Below are 22565 nucleotides of genomic sequence, written 5' to 3'. Positions count from 1 at the left end.
CAGGGTAGTAGTCATCTGGTTATATACTTTTAAAATCACTTTTAATCTAAGTGATGCAAATAGAGTAATTATTTCAAAAAAGAACCAAAAAACAGAAAGATCTAAAAAGAGAGGCATCATTAAAATAAAAATCTATTTTCACAATATGACAGAAAGATGATTAAATGCAAAATTAAAGTGATAGATTAAACAGAACTGGTTGTATAGTTCTCACAGGACTTTGCTTGCACACACAGATATCATTTAGAGAAGTTGAAAGTCTTAAGGCTGTCAAAATATATCAATATTTAAAACATATGGTAGTTCTTTAAAAGAACATTTTTGTGAATGAATATTCTAGAATCAGGAAAGGAGAAAATGTAATGGTGGACTCAGAAGTTAATATATTTTTAGAAGTTATATGATCTAACTTCTACATTGCTTTCCCCTTAGAATGATTACATTCCTTTTAAATAAGAGAATGAAAATAGAGAACTTGTAAAATCATTTAGCAATGATGACTATTCAATATAGCTAATGATTGCCAAATGTTCATGTATTATTGGATAAATGAGAACTTTATAACAGTAAAGAAATTAGCTAATGATTTTATCAAAACAATAACAATTAATTTTGAAAATACACAGAAAACTTGGCAAATGTAATGCAAATGAGGCCAACATATATATACTCCCTCTCCAGGAAAAATAAGGTGGGGAAGGAGGAAAAGAATAATTGTAACCACTTTTCTGTGCTATTTTTTTCTTCAATGCCTAGTAAATTAATGTGACAAATTTATACAGAAGATTTGCAATGCCTGAAGAAGAAATAAAATTAGAATAAAAATATTTATTATAAATATCTAAGTATAACAATACCCCTTTAAGTGTATCATATATTAAGCATGTATAATAAATGCTGTAGCATCCAAGATTATAGTGTGACTAGTGGCCCGGTGCACAAATTTTGTGCACGGGGGGGTGGGGGGGGGAGTTGTCCCTCCGTCCAGCCTGCACCCTCTCCAATCTGGGACCCCTCAAAGGATGCCCTACTGCCGGTTTACAGGGATCAGGCCTAAACCGGCAGTCAGACATCCCTCTCACAATCCAGGACTGCTGGCTCCTAACCGCTCACCTGCCTGCCTGCCTGATTGCCCCTAACCACTCTGCATGCTGCCTGCTCACCCCCAACTGCCCCCCCTGCCAGCCTGATTACCCCCAACTGCCCCCCGTGTCAGTGTGCTCGCCCCCAACTGCCCCCCCCTGCTGGCCTGCTTGCCCCCAACTGCCCCCCCTGCTGGCCCGCTCGTCCCCACCTTGCCTCCCCACTGGCCTGCTCGGCCCCAACTGCCCCCCTGCTGGCCTGCTCACTCCAAACTACCCCCCCTCCGCTGTCCTGATCACCCCCAACTGACCCCCACTGATGGCCTGCTTGCCCCCAACAGCCCCCCTCCACCAGCCTGATCACCCACAACTGCCATCCCATTCTGGCCTAATCACCTACAACTGCCCTCCCCTCTTGGTCTCTAATCATCTCTACCTCGGCCCTGCCACCATGGCTTTGTCCAGAAGAACGTCTGGAAGATCACCTGGAAGGTCTCCCAGTCTAATTAGCATATTACCCTTTTATTATTATAGATAGAGGCCTGGTGCACGGGTAGGAGCTGGATGGTTTGCCCTGAAGGGTGTCCCAGATCAGGGTGGGGGTTCCCCTGGGGCGTGGGGCAGCCCGGGCGAGGGGCCTGTGGTGGTTTGTAGGCTGGCCATGCCCCCATGGGGTAAGGGTCCCCGCTGGGGTGCCTGGCCAGCCTGGGTGAGGGGCTGATGGCTATTTTCAGGCTGGCCAAGCCCCCCAGTGGGGACCCTCACCCCATAGGCATGTGGCCAGCCTGGGTAAGGGGTGGAGGGCCATTTTCAGGCTGGCCACACCCCCCCCGCGACCCAGGCCCCCAGCCACTCCTTTTTTTTTTTTTCAGCCACTCCTTCAGCGGCAGCCAGGGCAGGCAGGAAGCTTGGCTTCCTCCGTCACCATGGGCAACCCAAGCCTCCTGCTCACTCCAGCTCTGTGGCCGCCGCCATCTTTGTTGGGTTAATTTGCATACTCGCTCCTGATTGGCTGGTGGTCGTAGCAGAGGGATGTTTTTCTTTTATTAGTGTAGATAATATGAAAATTGGAGAGTAGAATTCATCTCCATTTTTTACATAATCTGTTATAGCCAATGGAAAAGGCAACCTGAAGGAAAAAGAAGAGTTGGTCCATATCAAAAATTCCAAAATTAAATGAAATAATCCACATACAGTATTTAGTCCTGTGCCTACATATAGTAAGAATTCATTAGTTCATTTGACTTTTGTTATGTGTACTGTTATTTTATCACACAGGGAAGGAAAGCATTTAGTTGAGTCAGAACTCAAGGATGGTCCCAACATGTACAAGGCCTGGAGCAAAAATACAAATGGATGCCCCACACCATGTCTAAAATTTTAAGTGTTATAAATCAAGTTCATCAATTATAAAATTAAATATGCTCTATATTATGTTATCTCTCTCTCTCTCTCTCTCTCTCTCTTTCTCTCTCTCTCTCTATATATATATATATACACACACACACTAGAGGACCAGTGCACAAAATTTGTGCACGGATGGGGTCCCTAAGCCTGGTCAGCGATCAGCGCCAATTGGGCCAGGCCGATCAGGGCTGGGCCAGAGAGGAGGCGATGGTTGCCGGGCCAGGCGCGGAAGGAACGGACACTGGATGCCGCCGCAACCATCGTCAGCACTCCGCCACCATGTGGTTCCCTGCCTCCCCCCTCCTCCTTCCCTTGCTGCTGTGCCACCACTGTGGCAGGCAGATGGCAGGCCAATCAGGGCCTGCTGGCCAGGGTAGGTATAGGTACAGAGCATGGGAGGTTGGCCACCAGCCCTGAGGAGGGAGCCGGCCCTTGGCACCCCTGGGAAAGGGGCCACATCTGCTGCCACCCACCCCTGGTTCCCCGTCCCAGCCTGGGGGTCAGGGGGAGGGACTGTGGGAGGTTGCTGGATGGGGCAGGTTGGCAGTGGGAGTACACTGACCACCAGGTGGCAGCTCCTACATTGACAGTCTGCCCCCTGGTAGTCAGTGTGCATCATAGCGACTGGTTGTTCCGGTCATTCCAGTTGTTCTGGTTGCTTAGGCTTTTATATATAGACTAGAGGCCTGTTGCACAAAATTCATACATGGGAAAGGGGGAGGTCCCTCAGCCCAGCCTGCACCCTATTGCAATCCGGGACCCCTCAGGGGATGTCCAATTGCCAGTTAAATTGACAGTCGGACATCCCTCTCGCAATCCAGGACCACTGGCTCCTAACCGCTGGCCTGCCTGCCTGCCTGATCGCCCCTAACCACTGGCCTGTCTGCCTGAATGCCCCTAACTGCCTCTGCCTGCCTGTTTGATCTCCCCTAACCACTCACCTGCCTGCCTGATCACCCCTAATCAGATAGAGGCCTGGTGCAGGCCTGCCTGCCTGATTTCCCCTAACCGCCTCTGCCTCGGTCCCTGCTGCTGATGCTTCATCCGGAAGGACATCCGGAATGATGTCCAGAAGGTGGTTCAGCTGTCTGGTCTAATTAGCATATTATGCTTTTATAATTATAGATTATATATATATATATCTATGTGTGTGTATATATATATTTGTATATATATACACACATACACACACATATATACACTAGAGGCCTGAGGCACAAAATTCGTGCAAGAGTAGGCCTTCCTTCCCCCGCTGCCAGCACCAGCTTCCCTCTGGCACCCAGGCTTTCCTCTGGCACCTGAGACCCGAGCTTCCCTCACAGCCCTGGCTTTGTCCAGAAGGACGTCCGGTCTAATTAGCATATTATGCTTTTATTATTATAGATTATTATAGATACCTGTATATATGTATGTATATACACACACATATATATACTGTGTGTGTTTATATCTTGATGAATATGCCTTACCAAGAAGGCTAGTGATAAATTTAGAATTCCTCCAAATTCCTACTCTTGTACACCCCTGCCCCATCCCTTCCCACAACTGAACCTAGGAAGATGCCACACATGCTTCAAGCTATTTGGGTATGGAATTCTAGGGTCCTGGTTTAGGAATGGGGACAGGGGCTGAGGAGGGCATGACCCCTTGCTCCACAAGGAGATGTGTGGCTTGAGGAAGGCTAAAGGAGGCTTCTAAAGTAAGGGGCTGGGAAGACCCCTTTTACTTGGGTCTAAGATTTAGGACATGCAATGGATAATTTTCCAGTTACATGAGTTGTGAGTTGGATTTTATGTTTAAGTACCTTGATATTTCACCTTTATTAATAGATTTAGATTGACAGTATGATCTAGAAAAGAGCACTAGACTGTGATGGGCTAGGGCAGTGGTCGGCAAACTCATTAGTCAACAGAGCCAAATATCAACAGTAGAATGAATGAAATTTCTTTTGAGAGCCATGGGGCTAGGGTGATCTTTGGATCTCAATTTCCTTAGCATCAAAATGAGGGGACCTGGCGCCTTATTACATATAAAAAATTCTACATCTATTGAGTATGTCATAAGAAAAACAAATGAGTATAACAAATCCAATTAGAAGCTATAAGCAATTAAGGTGTCCCCCAAAGGTGAATGGATAAACAAATGGTGGTACATCCAGATAATGGAATATTATTTGGCAAAAAAAAGGAAAAGGGCTCTGAAGCCATGATAAGACTTGGAGAAAACTTACATGCTTATTACTAAGTGACAGAAGCCATTCTGAAAAGGCTTCATATTATATGAGTCCAACTAAATGACATTCTAGAAAAGGCAAAATTATGGTTTGGAGGAGGGAAGGATGAAGAGGCAGAACACAGGATTTTTAGGGCAGTGAAAAACTGGGTGTGATACCATAATGGTGGATACATGTCATATATTTGTCATTGGGTTTGATATCATAATGGTGGATACATGTCATATACTTGTAAAAACCTATAGAATATTCAATCCAAAAAGTGAACAGTAATATAAACCATGGACTTTAGTGAATAATAATGTATCAATATTGACTCATCAGTTATAATAAATGTACCACACTAAAGCAAGATCCTAAAAATACCCCTATTTTCCCCCAACTATGGGGGCTGAGGGAGGAAGGATATGTGGAAACTCTGTACTTTCCACTCAGTTTTTCTATAACCTAAATCTGCTCTAAAAGTCAAGTCTATTAATTAAGAAAAACAACTGGTAGCTATAGGCTAGCTAGCCAATACATTCAAAGTAATGATAATATACATGACTGAAAAGAAAACGTCTTTAGATTCTTCCTCATATGGAATTTATACAAATATCATCAATAAAATGAATGAAGAATATGGAAACTAATAAAGTTCTACTAGATTTTGATGTTTATTTGCCCTATAAAAGTAGAAATTTATACAAAGAAGGTAGCATTGCAGATTCTATTTAAAATATTTCTTGAAACAATGACTTTTAGAAACATGCTTTTATTTATTTTGGTTGACAGTGTCCACTTAAAATTTTTGTAACTGCTCTTCTAGCAATAGTTTCTTTTTTTCTTCATAGAGTTTCCTGGAGAACTACTGCATTTTTTTTTCCTGTTTTTTGTTGCTGTTAAACCTCACCTGAGGATATTTTTTCTCATTGATTTTTAGAGAGAGTGGGAGGGAGCAAGGAAGGGGGCAGGGAGACAGAGACAGAGAGAGACATAGATTGGTTGCCTTCCACACACAGCCCTACTGGGCCAGGGATGGAACCTGCAACCCAGGTACATGACCTTGACCAGGAATTGAACCCAAGACCCTTCGGTGGACAGGCCGACACTCTAAGCACTGAACACACTGGCCACAGCTTTTTGTTTTTTTAAGGATTTACTCCCATTCTGGATAAATATAAATGATGAAATGGCTTAGAACTCACACACTAAGTTTTATTTCTTTGTCTTGAAGGCTGGTTTCATCTTGCCAGTTTCCATCCCTGGGAAATTTCCATCGCACTCTTTCTCTTCAAACTTTGGCCCTTAGGTGGTACCTTGCAATGTCTGCTTCTGTCTCTCACTGAATCTTTACTAGAGCCCCTGTTGCTGACATTTCAGGCCTTTCTGCCCAGGTTCTCAGCCCCATTCCTGCCCCTCTCATTTCCAGCCCGAGGCAGTGTCCTACTTTCCTAGGGTGATTGCAATCACTGTGAGTAGCCTCAGATTTCCTCTCCTTCTAACTTAGTCTCCTCCTTTCATTTCAATGGTCAGAAGTGACTATTGTCCTTGTCAGAGTTTGCTGTAGTCTTTATCCTAAGCCCCTCCTCTTCCAGAATCTTCCTCCCTATTGTCTGGTTTCTTCCTCTGTCTCAAGCATTCTCCACTACTCTTAACCCTTAAGCCCTGTGATCATAGACAGCATGCTTCCATCTTCTGAAACACACTTTCTGAGAGACCTCTGCATAACCTCCGAGTCTGCCCACCTGCCCCTCACTCCTACACCTCTGTCACCTGACTTATGCTTTCCTCCTCCTACTAAGGCGCTTCATTCTGCTCCTCCTAAATGTCAACAGCTGGCCTCCTCACCACTCTGAACATGCTATCCCTTCTTTTTGGAAATTCTTTCCTCTCCATGGACCCTACTCTGCTGGCCGCCCCCCCTTACCTCTTGAGGGATCTCTCTATTACTTCCTTTTCCTCATCTCCCTCCTATGTCTGAAGAAGGGGCTTCTCTTTGGTTTGGTGCTTGAGCCTCTTTATTCCCAGAGTCCCACATGTGTCCCCTCCTCAGGGTGTGTGCCATGACCCCTCAGATACCATGTGGTCGGGTTTTAACATGGAACTGCGTCTCCAAGGGCCCCATTTTAGGAGAAGTTACTGCTGGGAACAATAAGTATTCACCAGCTATGTGCTGTTCATCACATGTTTCTCTAAGACTGCTAGCTGAGGAAAGGACATTGACTTGACAGAAGTTTTAATGTGGAGAGTCGGATAAGAATGATTTGGGGCTCGAGGTGGAGAGCTCAGAAGCTAAAGAGGGCACGCGAGCCGGGGTGAAGGGGAGTAACAGGACTGAAGGGTATGCCGAGGCTGGACAACCCCTCCTCTGAGGTTGTCCAGGACCAGCCTTTCTGGCGCCTGGGGATTGTGGCAGGTGTGTTATAGTCAGCCAATATAATTTGCTATGGGGTGGTTTCTTTCCCTTTTATTTCTTCCTGCCCTGAACATTATCTAGCATTCTGTGGGGAAATGAAAAAAAGGACAAGAACAAAACATGCTTCTTGGTATCAAGGAAAGTATTATTTACATGGAGAAACCAAGTAAGTGCCCCTGAAAGCAGGCACAGAAAAGGCCAAGCCGCGCAGGAACAAACCACCTTTCTGGGTCTTGTAAGCAGAGAAGCCTGAGGGGCAGGAAGATAATGGTCATTAAGTCGGCTTTAGTGAATCTGAAAGCTGTTGTGGAGGAGGGATCTCTGAGCCAGCTTTCAAAGGAGCAGATTCACAGATGAGAGCAGGCCTTTCCTATAATAATACTCTCCAAGCAGATGCAAGATGCTCATATCTTGAGGGAAGCTGGTGACAGAACTTTTGGGGCTTTGAGAGAAAAGCTGATAGAGAAATGGACTGACAGTGTGGCCTCGTGCGCCCTGAAGAAACATTATAAAAGTCACATAAATGTGAGAAAATATCTGTGAGCTTACCAAGCAGGTGTGCAGAAAGGACCTGACATTTCAGACTCACCAGGCAGTGCTTATAGTCAAAGGACACCTGAATATTTGTTCATTAATTGCTGATTATCTACAATATCTTGGCGGGGGCATGCAACATAAGTTTACCATAATCTGTAAATTTACTAATTTTTGTGAATTTACTGTAAATATAAGATCTGCCGAATCGCAGTTTAATTGCACAGAAAGGGCACTGGAAGCGCATGGGAATGATGTGCAATTTGTGAAATAATCGTTTCCCAGCATCTCAGCATCAGGAAACGGCCAGAGCACTTTAAGGGAAAGAGACTTAGCCATCACTACAAATGGGGATGATACAAAAAGTTAATTCTTGTCTGAGTCCATGGATACGTGTTTTGGAGGATGTGGTTCATGTGGTTTTTCTTTTTCATGCTAAAATTGTGATAATTGCCAGCACTCCCAACTCAACTGGAGGGTTTATGGATGAGGAAGTGTTGCTGAGAGCTTCAGATGAGGCAGTTTCTGAATAAAATGCTTGAAAGTAAAAGCCTTCTGGCCATCTTTGATGGCTTTTTTGCTTTCAAACCATGGAAATATCAGAATGGCAATGCTTCTTAAAAGACTGCTATGTTGAGGAGTTTTTATTTTATTTTATTTTAAATAATAAAATCTTGCAGTTAGTATGGCACTTTCTCCATGAAGGATTCAAAGTACTCTGCAAGTGCTATTTTTTGGAAACATCTTTTTGGAGGCCAAAAGAGGACAAGGTTGCAAAGAAATGTTGGCGACTTGTTGAAAGTCATACAGAGTGTCAGGCATAGATTCATAATCTGAAACCTTAAGCAGACGGATGACCGTGGTGAGGTTGGCCCAAAGTCAAGCTTTGTGCGTTCTATAAATGGAAAATGAAAGTCGGTTTTCTTTTTCATGTAGAGACATTTCAAAGTAACACTAAGAAGGTTGGGCCGGTTCACATGGGCAGTGTGGAAGTCCAGGGCAGTGCTGGACATGGGAATCGACACCAGCATCCTGGCTCCTGACGCGTGCTGGGGATCTGCTCACAGAGTTCTGCAAAACCATGATGCCTTCCATGCAACTTGAGGAGGGACCGGGGTGCTCTCGCGCCCTCTGAAACTTCTGCTAGGTGTGGAATTGTAACACTGCTTAGATTACTTGAGGGCAGACTGGAGTACAAGACCTTTCAGAATTCAAAGCAGGCACAAAGGTAGGCCGTAGTTCACTTTTAATTTTTAAGGAAAATTAATTCAAATCAAAACAACACAACACAGCCCTAACGGGTTTGGCTCACTGAAGGGTCCCAGGTTCGATTCCCGTCAAGGGCATGTACCTGGGTTGCGGGCACATCCCCAGTAGGGGGCGTGCAGGAGGCAGCTGATCGATGTCTCTCTCTCATCGATGTTTCTAGCTCTCTGTCCCTCTCTCTTCCTCTCTGTAAAAAATCAATAAAATATATTTAAGAAAAAAAAAACAAAAAACAAAAAACAACACAACACAGAACAGTGTTCTCACAGTGCCTGAGGCATCTTTCCTTTCCAAACTAATTTTGGAACGAAATCCTCTTATTTTCCCACAGTGTCATCAGAGATAAAGCAGAGAAACTTTGGGTACTTGAATTATTGATCTTTCTTTTAATCTAGCATAATTAAAAAGGGAGTGTTTTGTCTTCCCCGTAGGTCAACATTTAGTTACTACATAGATGCCATGCCACTAAGATACTTACATGGTCTGAACATACAGGAGGCCAATATCTGGACACAGAGACACACGGTTAAATTCAATACTGTTCCCAGTGACCAGATGAATGGTCTTAGGCAAAGTTCATTATTCTGAGCCTCAGTTTTCTCATGGGTAAAATACGAATAATAATATCGGCTTCATTGGGGTTAACAGAAATAAATGAGATAACATATTTAAAGTTCCTAGGAAACTATCTGGCACAAAATAGGTTCTCAATAAAGGTAGGCTTTTAAAATCATATTTTTCTGTATTTTAAAACATCTGTTGGAGTAAGATGGCTGGTTGCCTATCTTTCTTTCTTAGTAAAAACATTTATTCTGGATGGCAAAGTGCCCAGCTGAAAGCTAGTTTTTCAGCTTTCCCTGTAGCAGTAGATGAGTCAGAGATACGTGAGCAGAAGTTGTTTGTGGGCCTTATGGAAAAGTGATTCAATAAAGGAGAGAAACATGGCATGGGCTTGTTTTATCCTCTCCCTGTTCCTCCTGCTTTGCTTCCTGACTGGAACCTGGTTTTGAGGGCTGGGCTCCAGCAGCCTTATTGGGCTGAGGGGTACCCTTGAGGATGGAAGCCCAGTGCTGTGGATAATGGAGCAAGGAGCAAATGGTGCCCGGATCTCTGATGAATGATGCCATGGAACTATCACACCTGCTCTGAACCACACATGTCTACCTCCTTTTATATGAAGAGTCATTTAGGTCATTGTTATTTTCTGTCCTCATTACTAGCAGCCAATGCACTTTCTAATTGACACACATTATATCACATTTAGACAATTCTGAAATTGGGAGATAGCTTCTAATATAGTTTTAAAAATAATTTTATCAAGAAAAGCAATAATACATCTAATTATTAATGGTATCTTAAAATTCAATATAAAACAGAATATTATTTTTCAAAGTTAGGTAGGATTTAAAAATTATTTACTAATTAGAATTAGGAAAAGGACATAGCTTTGTAATGTAATCGCCATGTAGTGTTATAGTCTTGCCTCTTTTGAGGAAACATTGAGAACGTATAAAAAGTAGGTCCCCAAGAAAAGTTTGTTGAATTAACTTAACAGTGACCGTCTAATTTGTGAAATGTATTTTCAAGGTTTTATGATTAATCAATTTGTTTCTAACAGTTTTTATTTTACTTGTTAGTACAGTTAAAATATTTATGACAATTATTTTTACAGAAAAATTTTATTGTAGACTTTCCCTATTTCTACTTTTTAAAAATGTAAATAATGGAAAATAGGTACTGAACATATGGGTTTACAATGCAGTGTGTATGTGAAAGGTAGCTGGCATACATGCTGAATCTGATACTAAGAGGGACCACACAATTCAAGACATATGGGCTTTCACGTGAGACACAGAAAATAAAATACTAAAAAATAACAAATGCTAGTACAAAATAACGAAAAGAATAAAATGTCATTTCCTCCTCCTGCTAAGATGACAACCTCTCACCATGGTGATTTGTACTAGACTCTGATGCCAGCGATGTATGTCACAGCCTAAAGGAAGTACAAAGTTATCTTGATCTGGCACCTAGAAAATTAATTTAAAAGATTCTTTCCTTTTGAACCTCATTCAGATTCGGGTTCAGATCCAGCTGATGCTGTCTCACACACCTGTGTCCTAGCACTGTGCTTCCACACACCACCTGGCTCCACCCACAGCCCCTCTGCGTGGTGACTCCTACTCTCCGCCCAGTGCTGGGGCGGAGGAGCCCTCAGCCCTGCTGAGAGATGGTTGAACTGGGACTCAAGTCCTCAGAAGCCCAGTCCACAGGCATTTTCACTCTCCATAGCTTCCTAAATGACTTGACTGTATTTTCACACTTCGACAGGTCACATGTCCCTCAGACATAAACTTTAAAAGCCTTCAATGATTTAACCCACAGACACAGACAGATCACAAGGGAATCCTGCCCTTAGAATCTCCTGAATAATCTGGCAGCCCAGAGGAGGGCTCACTGCATGCACATGAGTAAGTTTTTCCAAAGAATAACAATTCCTTGGAAAAGTAGTCGTTTATCTTATCTAATGTCTTCACTAGTATGCAAAAGTGACTGTCCCTTCAAAAAGGTAGTTTTCAAAATGTTCCCAGAGCAATTCATCATTCATATCAATTGTTGCTTTATACACTTTCCTATGATACTTAACTGGTTATGCTGTTTGACATGCAAGATCTGAATATTAAATCAGTACATCTTAAAAGCAACTCAGAGCCCTTCAGAGAGTGTAATGCAAACCCACCTCCCCCAATTCTTAGTTCTAAAAGGACTCAATGCCTTGAAATCTAAGCAGTGAGCCAGTCATGTTTGACATTTGTGCACATTCTCTGCCACTTTTTCTCGGGCGCTGATTTGCCTGGTCTAGTGAAGCACTACTGCGGCATGGAACCTACAGCATGTCCCTGGCAGGGAAAGAAGTGAGCACTGCCTGGCGCCCTGAGAGATAAGCAGAGAAGTGAATATACATGTGTTCTACCAAGTGGGATTCATAACAGCCTTCCCCAAAGATACAAAGACAAAATCATGCATACAAATATCAAAAACAGAACAAAAACCAGCGGGGAAAAGGTACCACACTCCACTTCATTGCATAATGCCCTAGAAACCTGGTCTGAAGTGCATTTAGCATTATGCAAGCCTCACAATGTTTCAAGAGAAAAGTGAGATTGTAAACAGTGCCAGGGTGCCCAGCAAATCCAGAACTGCATGCTGGAGAGTGCGGCGAAGTTCCTCATTTTCAGAGACCTATCCACACCACCCCAGACTGATGGATATTTATAAACTCCAGGAGGAAATTTCTAGTGGAAAATCTCTCTCACTCAGTATTAGACATGCCAAACTCCTTCCCGCTGCAGAAAATAAGCCTGCTTTATCTTAAACAGCTTCTCATTGCCCCTTCATTCCTTCATGCTTCCTCTCCTGTAGCCCCATGCGTCTGCTGCCCCCAACCCTGCCTGCCTATTCAAATTTCCAGTGTCTATGTTTCCAGCTCTGGTGCTTAGAGTCTGCCTTCTGCAAAGTAGCATTAGTCACACTCTTGCCTCTTTTATTAGAGTGAAATTCTCTAATTTCTTGAGGTCAGGAACTGTATTATATATTTCCATATCCTCCACAGTGCTTTGAGCACAGTATGTGTATTAAGTCCTTTTTCATGGTCTGGTTTCTCTTTACTTTAGCTAAGTGTATTTATTCATTTATTCCTTCATTAAACATCTGTTGAGTACCCACTGGGAGCTGGGGAAGTTGCTGTCCACATTTTCTGATCAAGTCTCAGTTTCCCAGCCATTACTTCCTATGGCTGGCGGCAGCTTAGAGGCCCTCTGCACTCGTAGTTACAGTAAGGTAGTACATTATCATCAAGGCTTGAAATAGAGAGAAAACTCTTCATATTCTTTGGACCTTAACCACATGGTCCCAAGTTAATCTGCTCAATATTTTAGGCTGTGTATGGGGGCAGGGTGAAAGAGAATAGAAAAATGAAAAGAGAAAATCATGATGCTTGTGCATGAAGATTGATCTAGAAGGATGCTCATTTGGGTGTTATTAACATCAGAACAAAAAGTTAGAAATGTTCTAGTCATGCTGTAGACAAATATCCACAGATGCGAGGAAATGTGTTAAAAATATGGGTTACAGAATAGTTGATATTTACAATAGGTTGCTATTTTTATTTTTAAAAATCCACTGGGGAGGACATCTAGAAGGATAAACTTCACAGTATTAATGGTGAGTATGCCCAAGGGGTGGGATTATAAACCATTTTCTTCTTTGAGTGTATAAGCATTTTCCAATGTCTCTAAAAATGATACCAGATAACTTTTGAGTCAAGAAAAAAAAAAAAGCAATTAAATTTTCTAGGGGAAAAGGAGACCAGGACGAGAATCCTCCCAGAACAGGAGAGGCTTCTGACAAAATTCACCCTCGCCCTCAGTGCTCAGGTCTTCACTCGCTGATAAAGCCCACTGTACAGGCTGCTCTCCTGCTGGCCTCATAAAGGAAGACAGCAGTGCACGTGCATTCTGACCCATTTGTCTCTTCAAATAGATATATGTAGATGAACAAACAGGTGTCACATTCCACCCCCCCCATCACAAAGCACTGCTTTGTCAAACAAGTCACAAACTGCTACAAATTCTAGTTGTTATGTAATTTAAACCAAATTCTAAAAAACAAGCAAACAGAAAATCATATCCAGAAGTAAAGCCCTTTCCCAACCGACTACATTAAAAATAAATCTGGCCCAGCCACCCAGGAACCAAGAGGTTGCCGGTTTGGTTCCCAGTCAGGGCACATGCCCGGGTTGCTGGCTCTATCCCGAGTAGGGGTGCGTGCAGGAGGCAGCCGATCAATGATGTTCCTCTCTCATCATTGATGTTTCTATCTCTCTATCTCTCTCCCTTCCTCCCTCTCTAAAAATCAATAAAAATATTAAAAAAAATCTAGATCTGGCTGGTATTGCTCAGTGGATAGAGTGTTAGCCCTTGCACCAAAGGGTCATGGGTTTGATTCTCGGTCAAGGGCAGGTACCTGGGTTGCATGTTTCATCCCTGGCCCTGGCAACCAATCAATGTCTCTCTCTCTCCCTCACCCCTCTAAAAATCAATGGAAAAAAAATCCTCAGGTGAGGATCAACAACAACAATAATAATAATAAAAAATCTAAGTAACATTTAGAGGGGAAGAAATTTGTTTAGATGGATGGAAGGTGGACTGACAGGTAAAAAGGAAAAGGATGGAGATGTACCACATCTCACAATGAGGGTGCCACCAGGGCACCGTGTGGGCATGTGGGCACAGGCAGATTTCCTAAGGACAGGTGGACAGACAGTTGTCTGCACAGAAGCCATACCTTGGTCTGGAACGTACAGAACATGTGCGTTAGGAATGGATGCTCCCAGGCCAAGGAGAGAACTCTCTTCTCTACCATTGTACACTCAACATCGTCGTCCATCAAAACCACGTCTTTCTTTAGGGCTTTGATTGCAAAAAATTGATTGGTGTTCTTGAACTCTGCTAGAAAGACCTAGAAGGAAGAGGTAACTTTATTTTAGAATTTGAAGTAACACTCATGAAGGGACAAGACTGAGAGATGTGTGCTGGGTGAGAAAGAAGGCTTCCTTCTCCAACCTCTTGGTCCCTTTATGCAGACACAATAGAGCACTTCACTGGTTTAGGGTATCACCTAACAGTTTCATACGCTCTTTTTTTTTTTACCTTTCAAAGGGTTTAAAAAAACTCTTGTGCAATTGGATGGGTTATTCTCAGTCCCTATGCCTTGTCTGCCCAGGGACCTGAGTAAGTTTATAATTAAAAACTACAGAGACAAATGTGTATTGATGGAAGCAGCAGCAAAAGAGAATCCAAGAGTAGAGCTCTCCTTGCGTGCTCAGAGAAGGCACAACATCTTATTTGATGGCACAGACACCAATCCCATTTTCAGGACCTACTGTGTGTCAGGTATTCTGCTTTGTACTTTCCATGTGCTCTCTCATTTTATAATCTTTTAATTCTTAGCTGAGAACACTCTGCAAGACAGATAAGAATAATAAAAAAAAAACGAGGTTCAAAAAGTAACTGGAGTTTCTCAAATTCATGGAGCCACTCAATGGAAAATGTAATTCCAGAGTTTACTTTTTCCACTTGATTTCGTGAATTGCACATGAAAGGACACCAGATGGCACCTAATGGAGAGTTTCCACAGCTCTCGCCTTTGCAAATGATGCAGCAACAGACAACTAGCAGTTGCGAGGACATGGCATTTGGAGACAGAAAACTCCAGCTCGGGTCTAATTTCACAGACATTTGCTAGCTGTGGGAATGTGGGCAAACCAGTTAACCTCTCTGGGCTTTAGTTTCCTAATGTGTAAAAGAGAGAACTGTCACCATATTCTCTAACTTTAGGACCACTGTGAAAATCAAATGAGACACCACATGGGAAAGTGATTTGTGAACTATAAAATCCTCTCTAAATGACAGATACTAAGAATACTTGTCATTTGTTTCTTATAATGACTTTTAGGGAGTGTTGAAGTCAATGATGCTAAACCAGTAGGAAAAATGCGTTGTGTCTACGTTTAAAATAATATAGTGCAGCACATAACTATGGGATAGCTGGCTTGATAGAGGCGAAAGAGCTTAGATGACAAGTCAGGCAAATGAGTAATGTGTAAAACCCTAGAAAATATGCAGTTTGTTCTTCTGGGCCTAAAAGTAGATACAGAACAAGGATATAGAGGCTACCATTTTGGTGAGGAACCATTCTTCCTATAGAGAGCACAAAGGAAGAAGAACGAGTGTTGGAGTATTCCCAGTGTTGCTCTGGTGCTTCGTCCTCCTCTCCACGGGCCCCGCAGTGCATTCCTCACAGATGTAGGGACCCCCGGTGCTGATGGGGCAGGGCACAGAGCAGACAATACCTGAAGCTCTCACCCGTCCCTTGGGATATTACCAAAGGCTTGTAGGTTCAACTTAATGTCTTTTTTATTAACCATGTTCAAGTGAAGCAATTCACACAGGAATAAGGAAAGATAAACATTTCATTAACAATTAAAATTACCTTCTTAGTAATTGCTTCTTTCAATAAAACAGTCCAAAACCAGCCATAGAGCAAGAAGCTGGAAAGGTAACAGGTTATGATTACACATTAATTGATGCTAAATTACAGTGAGGGCTGGCTGTAAAATTGCCTATTACACTCAGATTAACATCAAATGGGCCTGCTGTGGTTCATATGATTGTGGAAATGAACTAAAAGAATTAATGGATATTAGCTATAGATTTCAGGGCAGAGTAGATTTTGCCAAAGGTGAAGCACTGCTGTTTAAATCCAAACCTCAATGGCAGCACATCATTATTCAGCTGGGACAATAAATCAGTTGCATTTTAGTTCATTTATCATTAAATAAACTGGGTAAGTTTTCCAGCCAAAGTCTGGTGAGCAGGTGTTTAGCATAATGCTGGCTTTGTATGTACAAATTTATGGAACAGTCATCTTTGGCTAAAATGTTCATGGGCACCGAATCTAAGACTATAAAACAACTAATACATTAGGTATTCTTAATATTGCAAAGAACCCAAAATTCTATATTCCATGTTTTCCCTCTTTACTATCACTGGTTTGTAAATATTCTCACATCACTGATAATAGATTGTAATTTTTAAAATTATGTCTCCTTCCTCTCCTTGTCCCCTGTGACTGGCAGAGACAGCCCATAACTCCAGTGTGTGGCAGGAGGAGTTTAGAGGAGGCATTTTCTCCATGAAGCTTTTCCCAGGACTCTCAAGCTACAGCTGTGTTATGGGCTGAATTGTGATTGTGTCCCTTCGAAAAATCAATATATTGAATCCTAACCCCCATGACCTCAGAGTGTCACCGTGGAAGTCATTACAGAGGTGATTAAGTTAAAAGGAGGTCCTTGAGGTGGACCCTAATCCAAGATTACTGCTGTCCTTATAAGAAAAGGGATTAGGACACAGACATGCAGAGAGAAACAACCATGAGAGGACACAGGGAGAAGAGGCATCTACAAGCCAAGGAGAGAAGCCTTAGGAGAAACAACCCTGCTGACACCTTGATCTGGGATTGCCAGCACTGCGCGAATTGTTGAAGTGGTCAGTCTGTGGCATTTTGTTACAGTAGCCCTAGCCAGCTAATATAAGGCTGAGGACATTTGATAGAGGAAATGAACCACATAAGAAGTAAAACCACACTTGAGCAAACAACAACAAAAAACAACAAACAAACAAACAGACAAAAACCCAGTGTGAAATAGGAACTGGCTGAGGCACCTCCTTATTTCTGAGGTGTCCAGAGATGCCAAACTCGTAAGCTGGAGACGTCCACCTTCAAAGCAAAATGGCTTGGATACAACCAAGGAGGCAAAGGCTGATTTTATTGGAGGCCCTAGGCCCCTATTTGTTCTAACATCTCTACCTGTCACAGAATGCTCAGGAATGCACTCTCTGCATACCCACTCGCAGTTCTGACCCCAAGAGCTTAGTTCTCCTAACCAGGAGCTCTGCTCTTCGATTTTTGGGCATTGGTCTGTGGGATTCTGTGGTATGATACTATACCTTGCCAAAACTTCCTTTCCCCAACATTTTGTGCAAGATAAAATCCTCGATTTTTAACTTCATATGTAGAGATGGTCTTTCTACGTTCGGCTCAGGTTCTGGATGATGGCTCATTTTCTCCATCTCATCCAAGGGAGACTCCCAGGAGATTCCCTGAGGCTCTAAGAATGGCAACCAGTGGTTAAAAGGAAACAAAGAACAATGGAGGGTTATTCTAGCTACTTGGAGAACTCACATTCTTTTCCAGTTTCCCATTCTAGGATCCATCTGCAATAATGCAGAAAGGGGTTCTTGCTGTGCCTGGTGGCACCTCCTGCCTGTGAGCCTGGCACTGGGGCATGAACTGGATCTCTTTATTCAAGAGATTGGGAAAAATTTCAAGTTGAGAAACATTCCAATCAGCAAAAAGCCATTTATGCAACTCAAATGAGCACTTTTAGTAAATGTCAAATGATGGACAAATAGAGATCTTAACCAAACTCAAGGGAAAATGATTCTCAATTGCTTTGTGGCTCATAAGAACAGTGGCATCAATTTCTATGACTTACCAGGGGAGGGAAGAGAAAATGGATAGCAGAATGTTAAAGATCTGAATCGCATCATTTGTCACAGTCTTCAAGTCATCGTGCCACCTATTTTGATAATCTCTAAGACTTGGCTTACTTCTCTGCCTGGACACTCTTCCCCATTCTAATCCAAACTTCTCTTTAAAAAATTTTAAGTAGATTTATTCCTCACCCCATGCCAGAGGAGGTGTAGAAAAACATTTTTGGAATCTTTCCTCCTCTCCCAAATGTAATTTTTCTTTTATTTTTTATTGAAAATATTTGATACCTCACATTGTACTAAGATGTACAATATGTTGATTTGATACATTTGCGTATTATGATACAATTGCTATTGTATCGGTAGTACCACTAGCACATCACATAATTATCATTTCTTTGCCTGTTGTTGGAATAATGACATTTATTTTTTAATCTATAGGTTTATCTTTCATATTCTCCCCAAATCCAGGGAAAATAAGTATTTTGTAATGTATGTTGAAACTGTTCCGGTTCAGAGTCAGGTGGTCATATGCTCGCATGATTGATCTTCAAACAGAAGGCTGGATACACTTCTATCATGTCATAAATGTTAAGGACTTTGGGCACTGCTATTCTTCCCCTTTCTTCTCTTAAACATCACAGAATAGTCTGTGATGGTACAGAATAAGATGGTCTTCTGTGGTATCCCCACCACTGAGCTTTATGTTGGATTTATTTCTATAAAACCATTTAACAGTGATAGGAAGTAACTAACATTCTAAAATTCTAAAGAAAAATTTACAGTTGTTTTCTCCAGGCTTATTCCATTTTCTCCCCCGTTCCCCCAAACCTCCCACTGTCTTAAAAAGGTTTCCTAATGGGGCATGTTTTAGTTTCACTTCTAAGAAGTAGGAGCATCTTAGTTGTTGGCTATATCTGTAATATTTAGATAGAAAAGAATCACCTACCAGACCAGATACATGGATAATTTATATACAGAGGACTCAGGTTAAGGTTAATTGAGATAAATTACTGACATTGATTCTATGGGGATCAAGATAGCTACCTCGTTTCCCTGATGCCAGTACATAGGGCAGCCTTGCTTCACCTTTTATGGAGCTTGGGGGACCAATTTCAACTGGACCTTCTCTGTAGATGTGTTCAGTATCTCTTAAGCAGCGAGCCTAGGTTACAAACAAAGAGTCAGACCACCCATTACTGATGGACAGCTCAGCCTATCCTTGGGGATGAAAGCCATTTGAGATTCCTAAATGCATAAAGTAATCAAAGCTCTTTCCCTAAGCACTCTTTTTTGGATTTATATCCTGTGAGAGTCTACTGGATTTTATGCAGCAGCAGAGCATATTCACTTCCTTCATACTTTTCTGGACCTAATTAATTGGTTTCTCCCATGCTAACCAATCGAAGGGCAATGGGTAGAAAAACAGCATTGCCAAGTCCTAAGGAGGTTTTGTTCTTGGATATGCAAATTAAGCATGCTAGCACAGCCGTTGGCAAACTACGGCCCGCTGGCCAGATCCGGGCCCGTTCAGCTGTTCTATCCGCTGTGGAGCTGAAAGAGCAGAGGGTTCTCTTGCTCTCCCCTCCGCTCCTTCACCAGCAGCAGTGTTAACATGGCAACCTCGGGAAACACGGCCGCAGCTCCTTCTTCTGAGTGGGTGGATTTATAACCGCCCATTCAGTAGAAGGAACAACCTCTCAATCTTCCAGAGGCTCCTTGTAATGCCCGCGGACGTGTCCCCCGACATCACCCTGGGAATGCGTAGACACGTTATCGTGGTGATGTAGGGAGGCACGCCCCTGGAGAGCACAGTATCAGAGCATTAGCTAAAAAGGAGACCAACAACACTGTTCCCACTGAAGTTGATGTTTTAAAGACCAAAAACCTTTCAACCCAGTCTGCATTGCCATCTACATCTATGTCCCGGGCATAATTTGGAAGTTGCACTAAAGAAAATGTTTAATTTACTGTTTACACATTTTGTTCTTTTCTATTTGTTTTAGTTTTAAATTATTTTATTATATTTAAGTTTAATTTGAAAGGCTTTTGTACCTTTCCTTTGTTAGGCAATTTTATTTTGTCTTTGCCATCTTCAATATAAGGTATGTTATTGTGCTATGATTCCTCCACTTTTTGAAGTTTCAAATTATAATAATTAGTGTTTATATTCTTCTTGTTAAAATGTTTGAAATGAGTAAAACTATTGAAATAAAAAAAAAAGACTGTACCCTTTTATGTAATGATGTTTATTTTGAATTTATATTAGTTTACACAAACACTCCATCCATGCTTTTGTTCCGGCCCTCCAGTCCAGTTTAAGAACCCATTGTGGCCCTCGAGTCAAAAAGTTTGCCCACCCCTGTGCTAGCATATGGCAAGGCAAAAGTTGCCCTGGACTAGGGCTTCTGAAGGCATTCTAGGGATGATTCTAGCATATGAGTGTTTTTCCTCAGGCTATTAATCAACCCTAGTATATGGGTATAAAGCTGGCAATGAATCCTCAATAATTTTAATGAATTTATTTGTTTCTGTCCCTGCTCATTCTACAAATTTAAGATCTTACAAAGATCCATACAATACAAATGCATTAAATAAATATCTCAAAAGGGGGATATGGGCATGAAGATGAAAGGGGAGAAACAAGTGCTCAGAAATAGATGCCATGTTGTCCCACACAGTTGCTAAAGATCAACGAGCAAAGGGGCTGGAGTAGTCCTTGCTGAGTTGAAACTGCAGGAACTTGTCACATACCTGTTGGGTGCTCTCAATCATTGCCAGTGCTTCGGCCATTAGCTTCTGGTTTATGCCACATAGGTTGGCCACCTTTGTCTGGCATCGGTGATGCACGTTCATGCCACATGCTAAAGGGGGACAGTGACACCATGAGCCAGAACAACAGAACCAACTACCAGGGCCTTTGCACATGACCTTCTTTAGGTACACCTGTGGTGAAGGAACAATTGGCAACCCCCATGCCATCTTCACAGCAGGAGACACCGAATACAAATAAATTTGGACAGTGCTTTTATGATGCCACTGGGCTCCCCTTCCTGAAATAGACACACACAGACCAGATGCTCCTGTGTGATTCTGGGAAGTGAGCCCCACTAAAGATGGGGACAGAGCTGTGTTGATAGGGGCAGAGGTCTGCTGTCAGTATGCATTTAGACTGTGCCATTCCTGAGAGAAAAAGACTGACATTGGCTCTTACTGGTAGAAATATGCAATGCTGGAGTTGAAGTTTGTTCATACTAACCCTAGACCCTCTCCCTAGACCACAGCCCAAGTCTCCCCTTTCCCACACAGGCTGCAAAGAGCTTCTCTGCCCACAAGGGTTCAGCCCTGTCTGCAGAACTGAAATGGAGATGGTGGCAGGTGGTCTGTGTGTGGGCTTAGGACTGGGGATGGGAGGAGGGAAAGTGGCTGCGACCACATTCCCAGCATATAGGAGAGTTGGGCTAGCTGAGCTAAACCATCTACATAGGCTTCTAGCTCTTACAGCCACGATTCTGCAGGTGTTTTCTGATTAATAGTCCTGAAAACAGCATGATAAAGGTCTGCCTACACTTTCTGTGGTCATGTGAGCCTCCTTGGTTTGGGGGATGTGCACTCCTTTATGTCTTTGTGAAGACAACTATTATATCGTGTCATTAGTTTTAGAAAATTAAAATTCTGCTTGTGAAACATCACTGCTACAATGAAAAAAAAATTCACAAAAGTTCCCAAATCCCAGCTAAAAGAACTCTGATCTCAAGTCCAACTGAATTCTATAAAAATATATTAATAGAGATTGTTAAAATGGAATTAGATAGGAGGAGCTAAAAAAATCAGTTTTAATCTTATCTGCTTATTGTTAGCCCATTTGTGTGCATAAAAAACCAAACCCCTCCACAAATGGCACTGTGATTGGCATCAAATAGGCGCTCATTAGATATAACTTTTCTTTCACCTTCATTGTACATTACAATGAAATATATATAGAAATATTTAGTTGAAATTTTAGCCACCTTCATCTTTAGTTTTAACTATCCCCCTCTTCCTCAGATAGTTCATAACCAAGCACAATAAAACAGCATTTACTATGTAAGTATAAAGCTGCCCCAGTATAAATGGGTAGATCTAGTCATAAAATCCATTTAAAGTGGAATGTTTAATAAAGATGCTGTTTGCAAAGGCTTGATGCCCTTCTGAATTCTGCATCCTTAGTATAGGGAGGCAGGCAACGCGAATTTAGCACAAGGGGTTGGGGAGTTTTACTTTGTTCCTTAAAATTGTAGCCAGATCTAAGCTTGTCTCTGATGTGCAGTTGTAAAGAAAGGCCCCATTCCCACTATGACAATGCCATAAGTCTTTGTTACTAACCTAGTAGGTGAGGAGTCGATCTCTGTGAGTGCAAATTGTTCCTTTTGATGGCTATTTTCATGGGAAGTGTAGTGGAGCGGGAAAGCAGACAGGTCAGGATGAAGGGAGGCCCTACTTAGGAAGGTAGCTTATGAGAGAGCAAGATAAAGAGAGTGTGCAGCAAA

At 42.3% G+C, this 22565-nt stretch overlaps 1 protein-coding gene across 2 annotated transcripts in view; it reads right to left on the bottom strand.

The window, feature by feature from the left end:
* PRKCQ (protein kinase C theta) overlaps positions 1–22565 on the bottom strand; it is a 144377-nt gene that overhangs the window by 32848 nt on the left and 88964 nt on the right. Inside the window, exons 9-12 of one of the 2 annotated variants that reach the window (XM_080644085.1) lie at positions 20791–20900; positions 19084–19201; positions 17491–17651; positions 14267–14440 (exon numbers count right to left, since the gene is read on the bottom strand). In XM_080644085.1, coding sequence (XP_080500211.1) covers positions 14267–14440; positions 17491–17651; positions 19084–19201; positions 20791–20900 — 563 coding nt within the window. The remainder of the gene's footprint in view (positions 1–14266; positions 14441–17490; positions 17652–19083; positions 19202–20790; positions 20901–22565) is intronic. The other variant, XM_080644086.1, reaches the window with a different exon arrangement.

This window comes from Plecotus auritus, assembly GCF_963455305.1.
Source record: "Plecotus auritus genome assembly, chromosome: 1".
In the NCBI taxonomy this organism is placed as follows: domain Eukaryota; kingdom Metazoa; phylum Chordata; class Mammalia; order Chiroptera; family Vespertilionidae; genus Plecotus; species Plecotus auritus.
The sequence above is the reverse complement of the archived record's forward strand: the minus strand, read 5'-3'. Positions and strand labels throughout refer to the sequence as shown.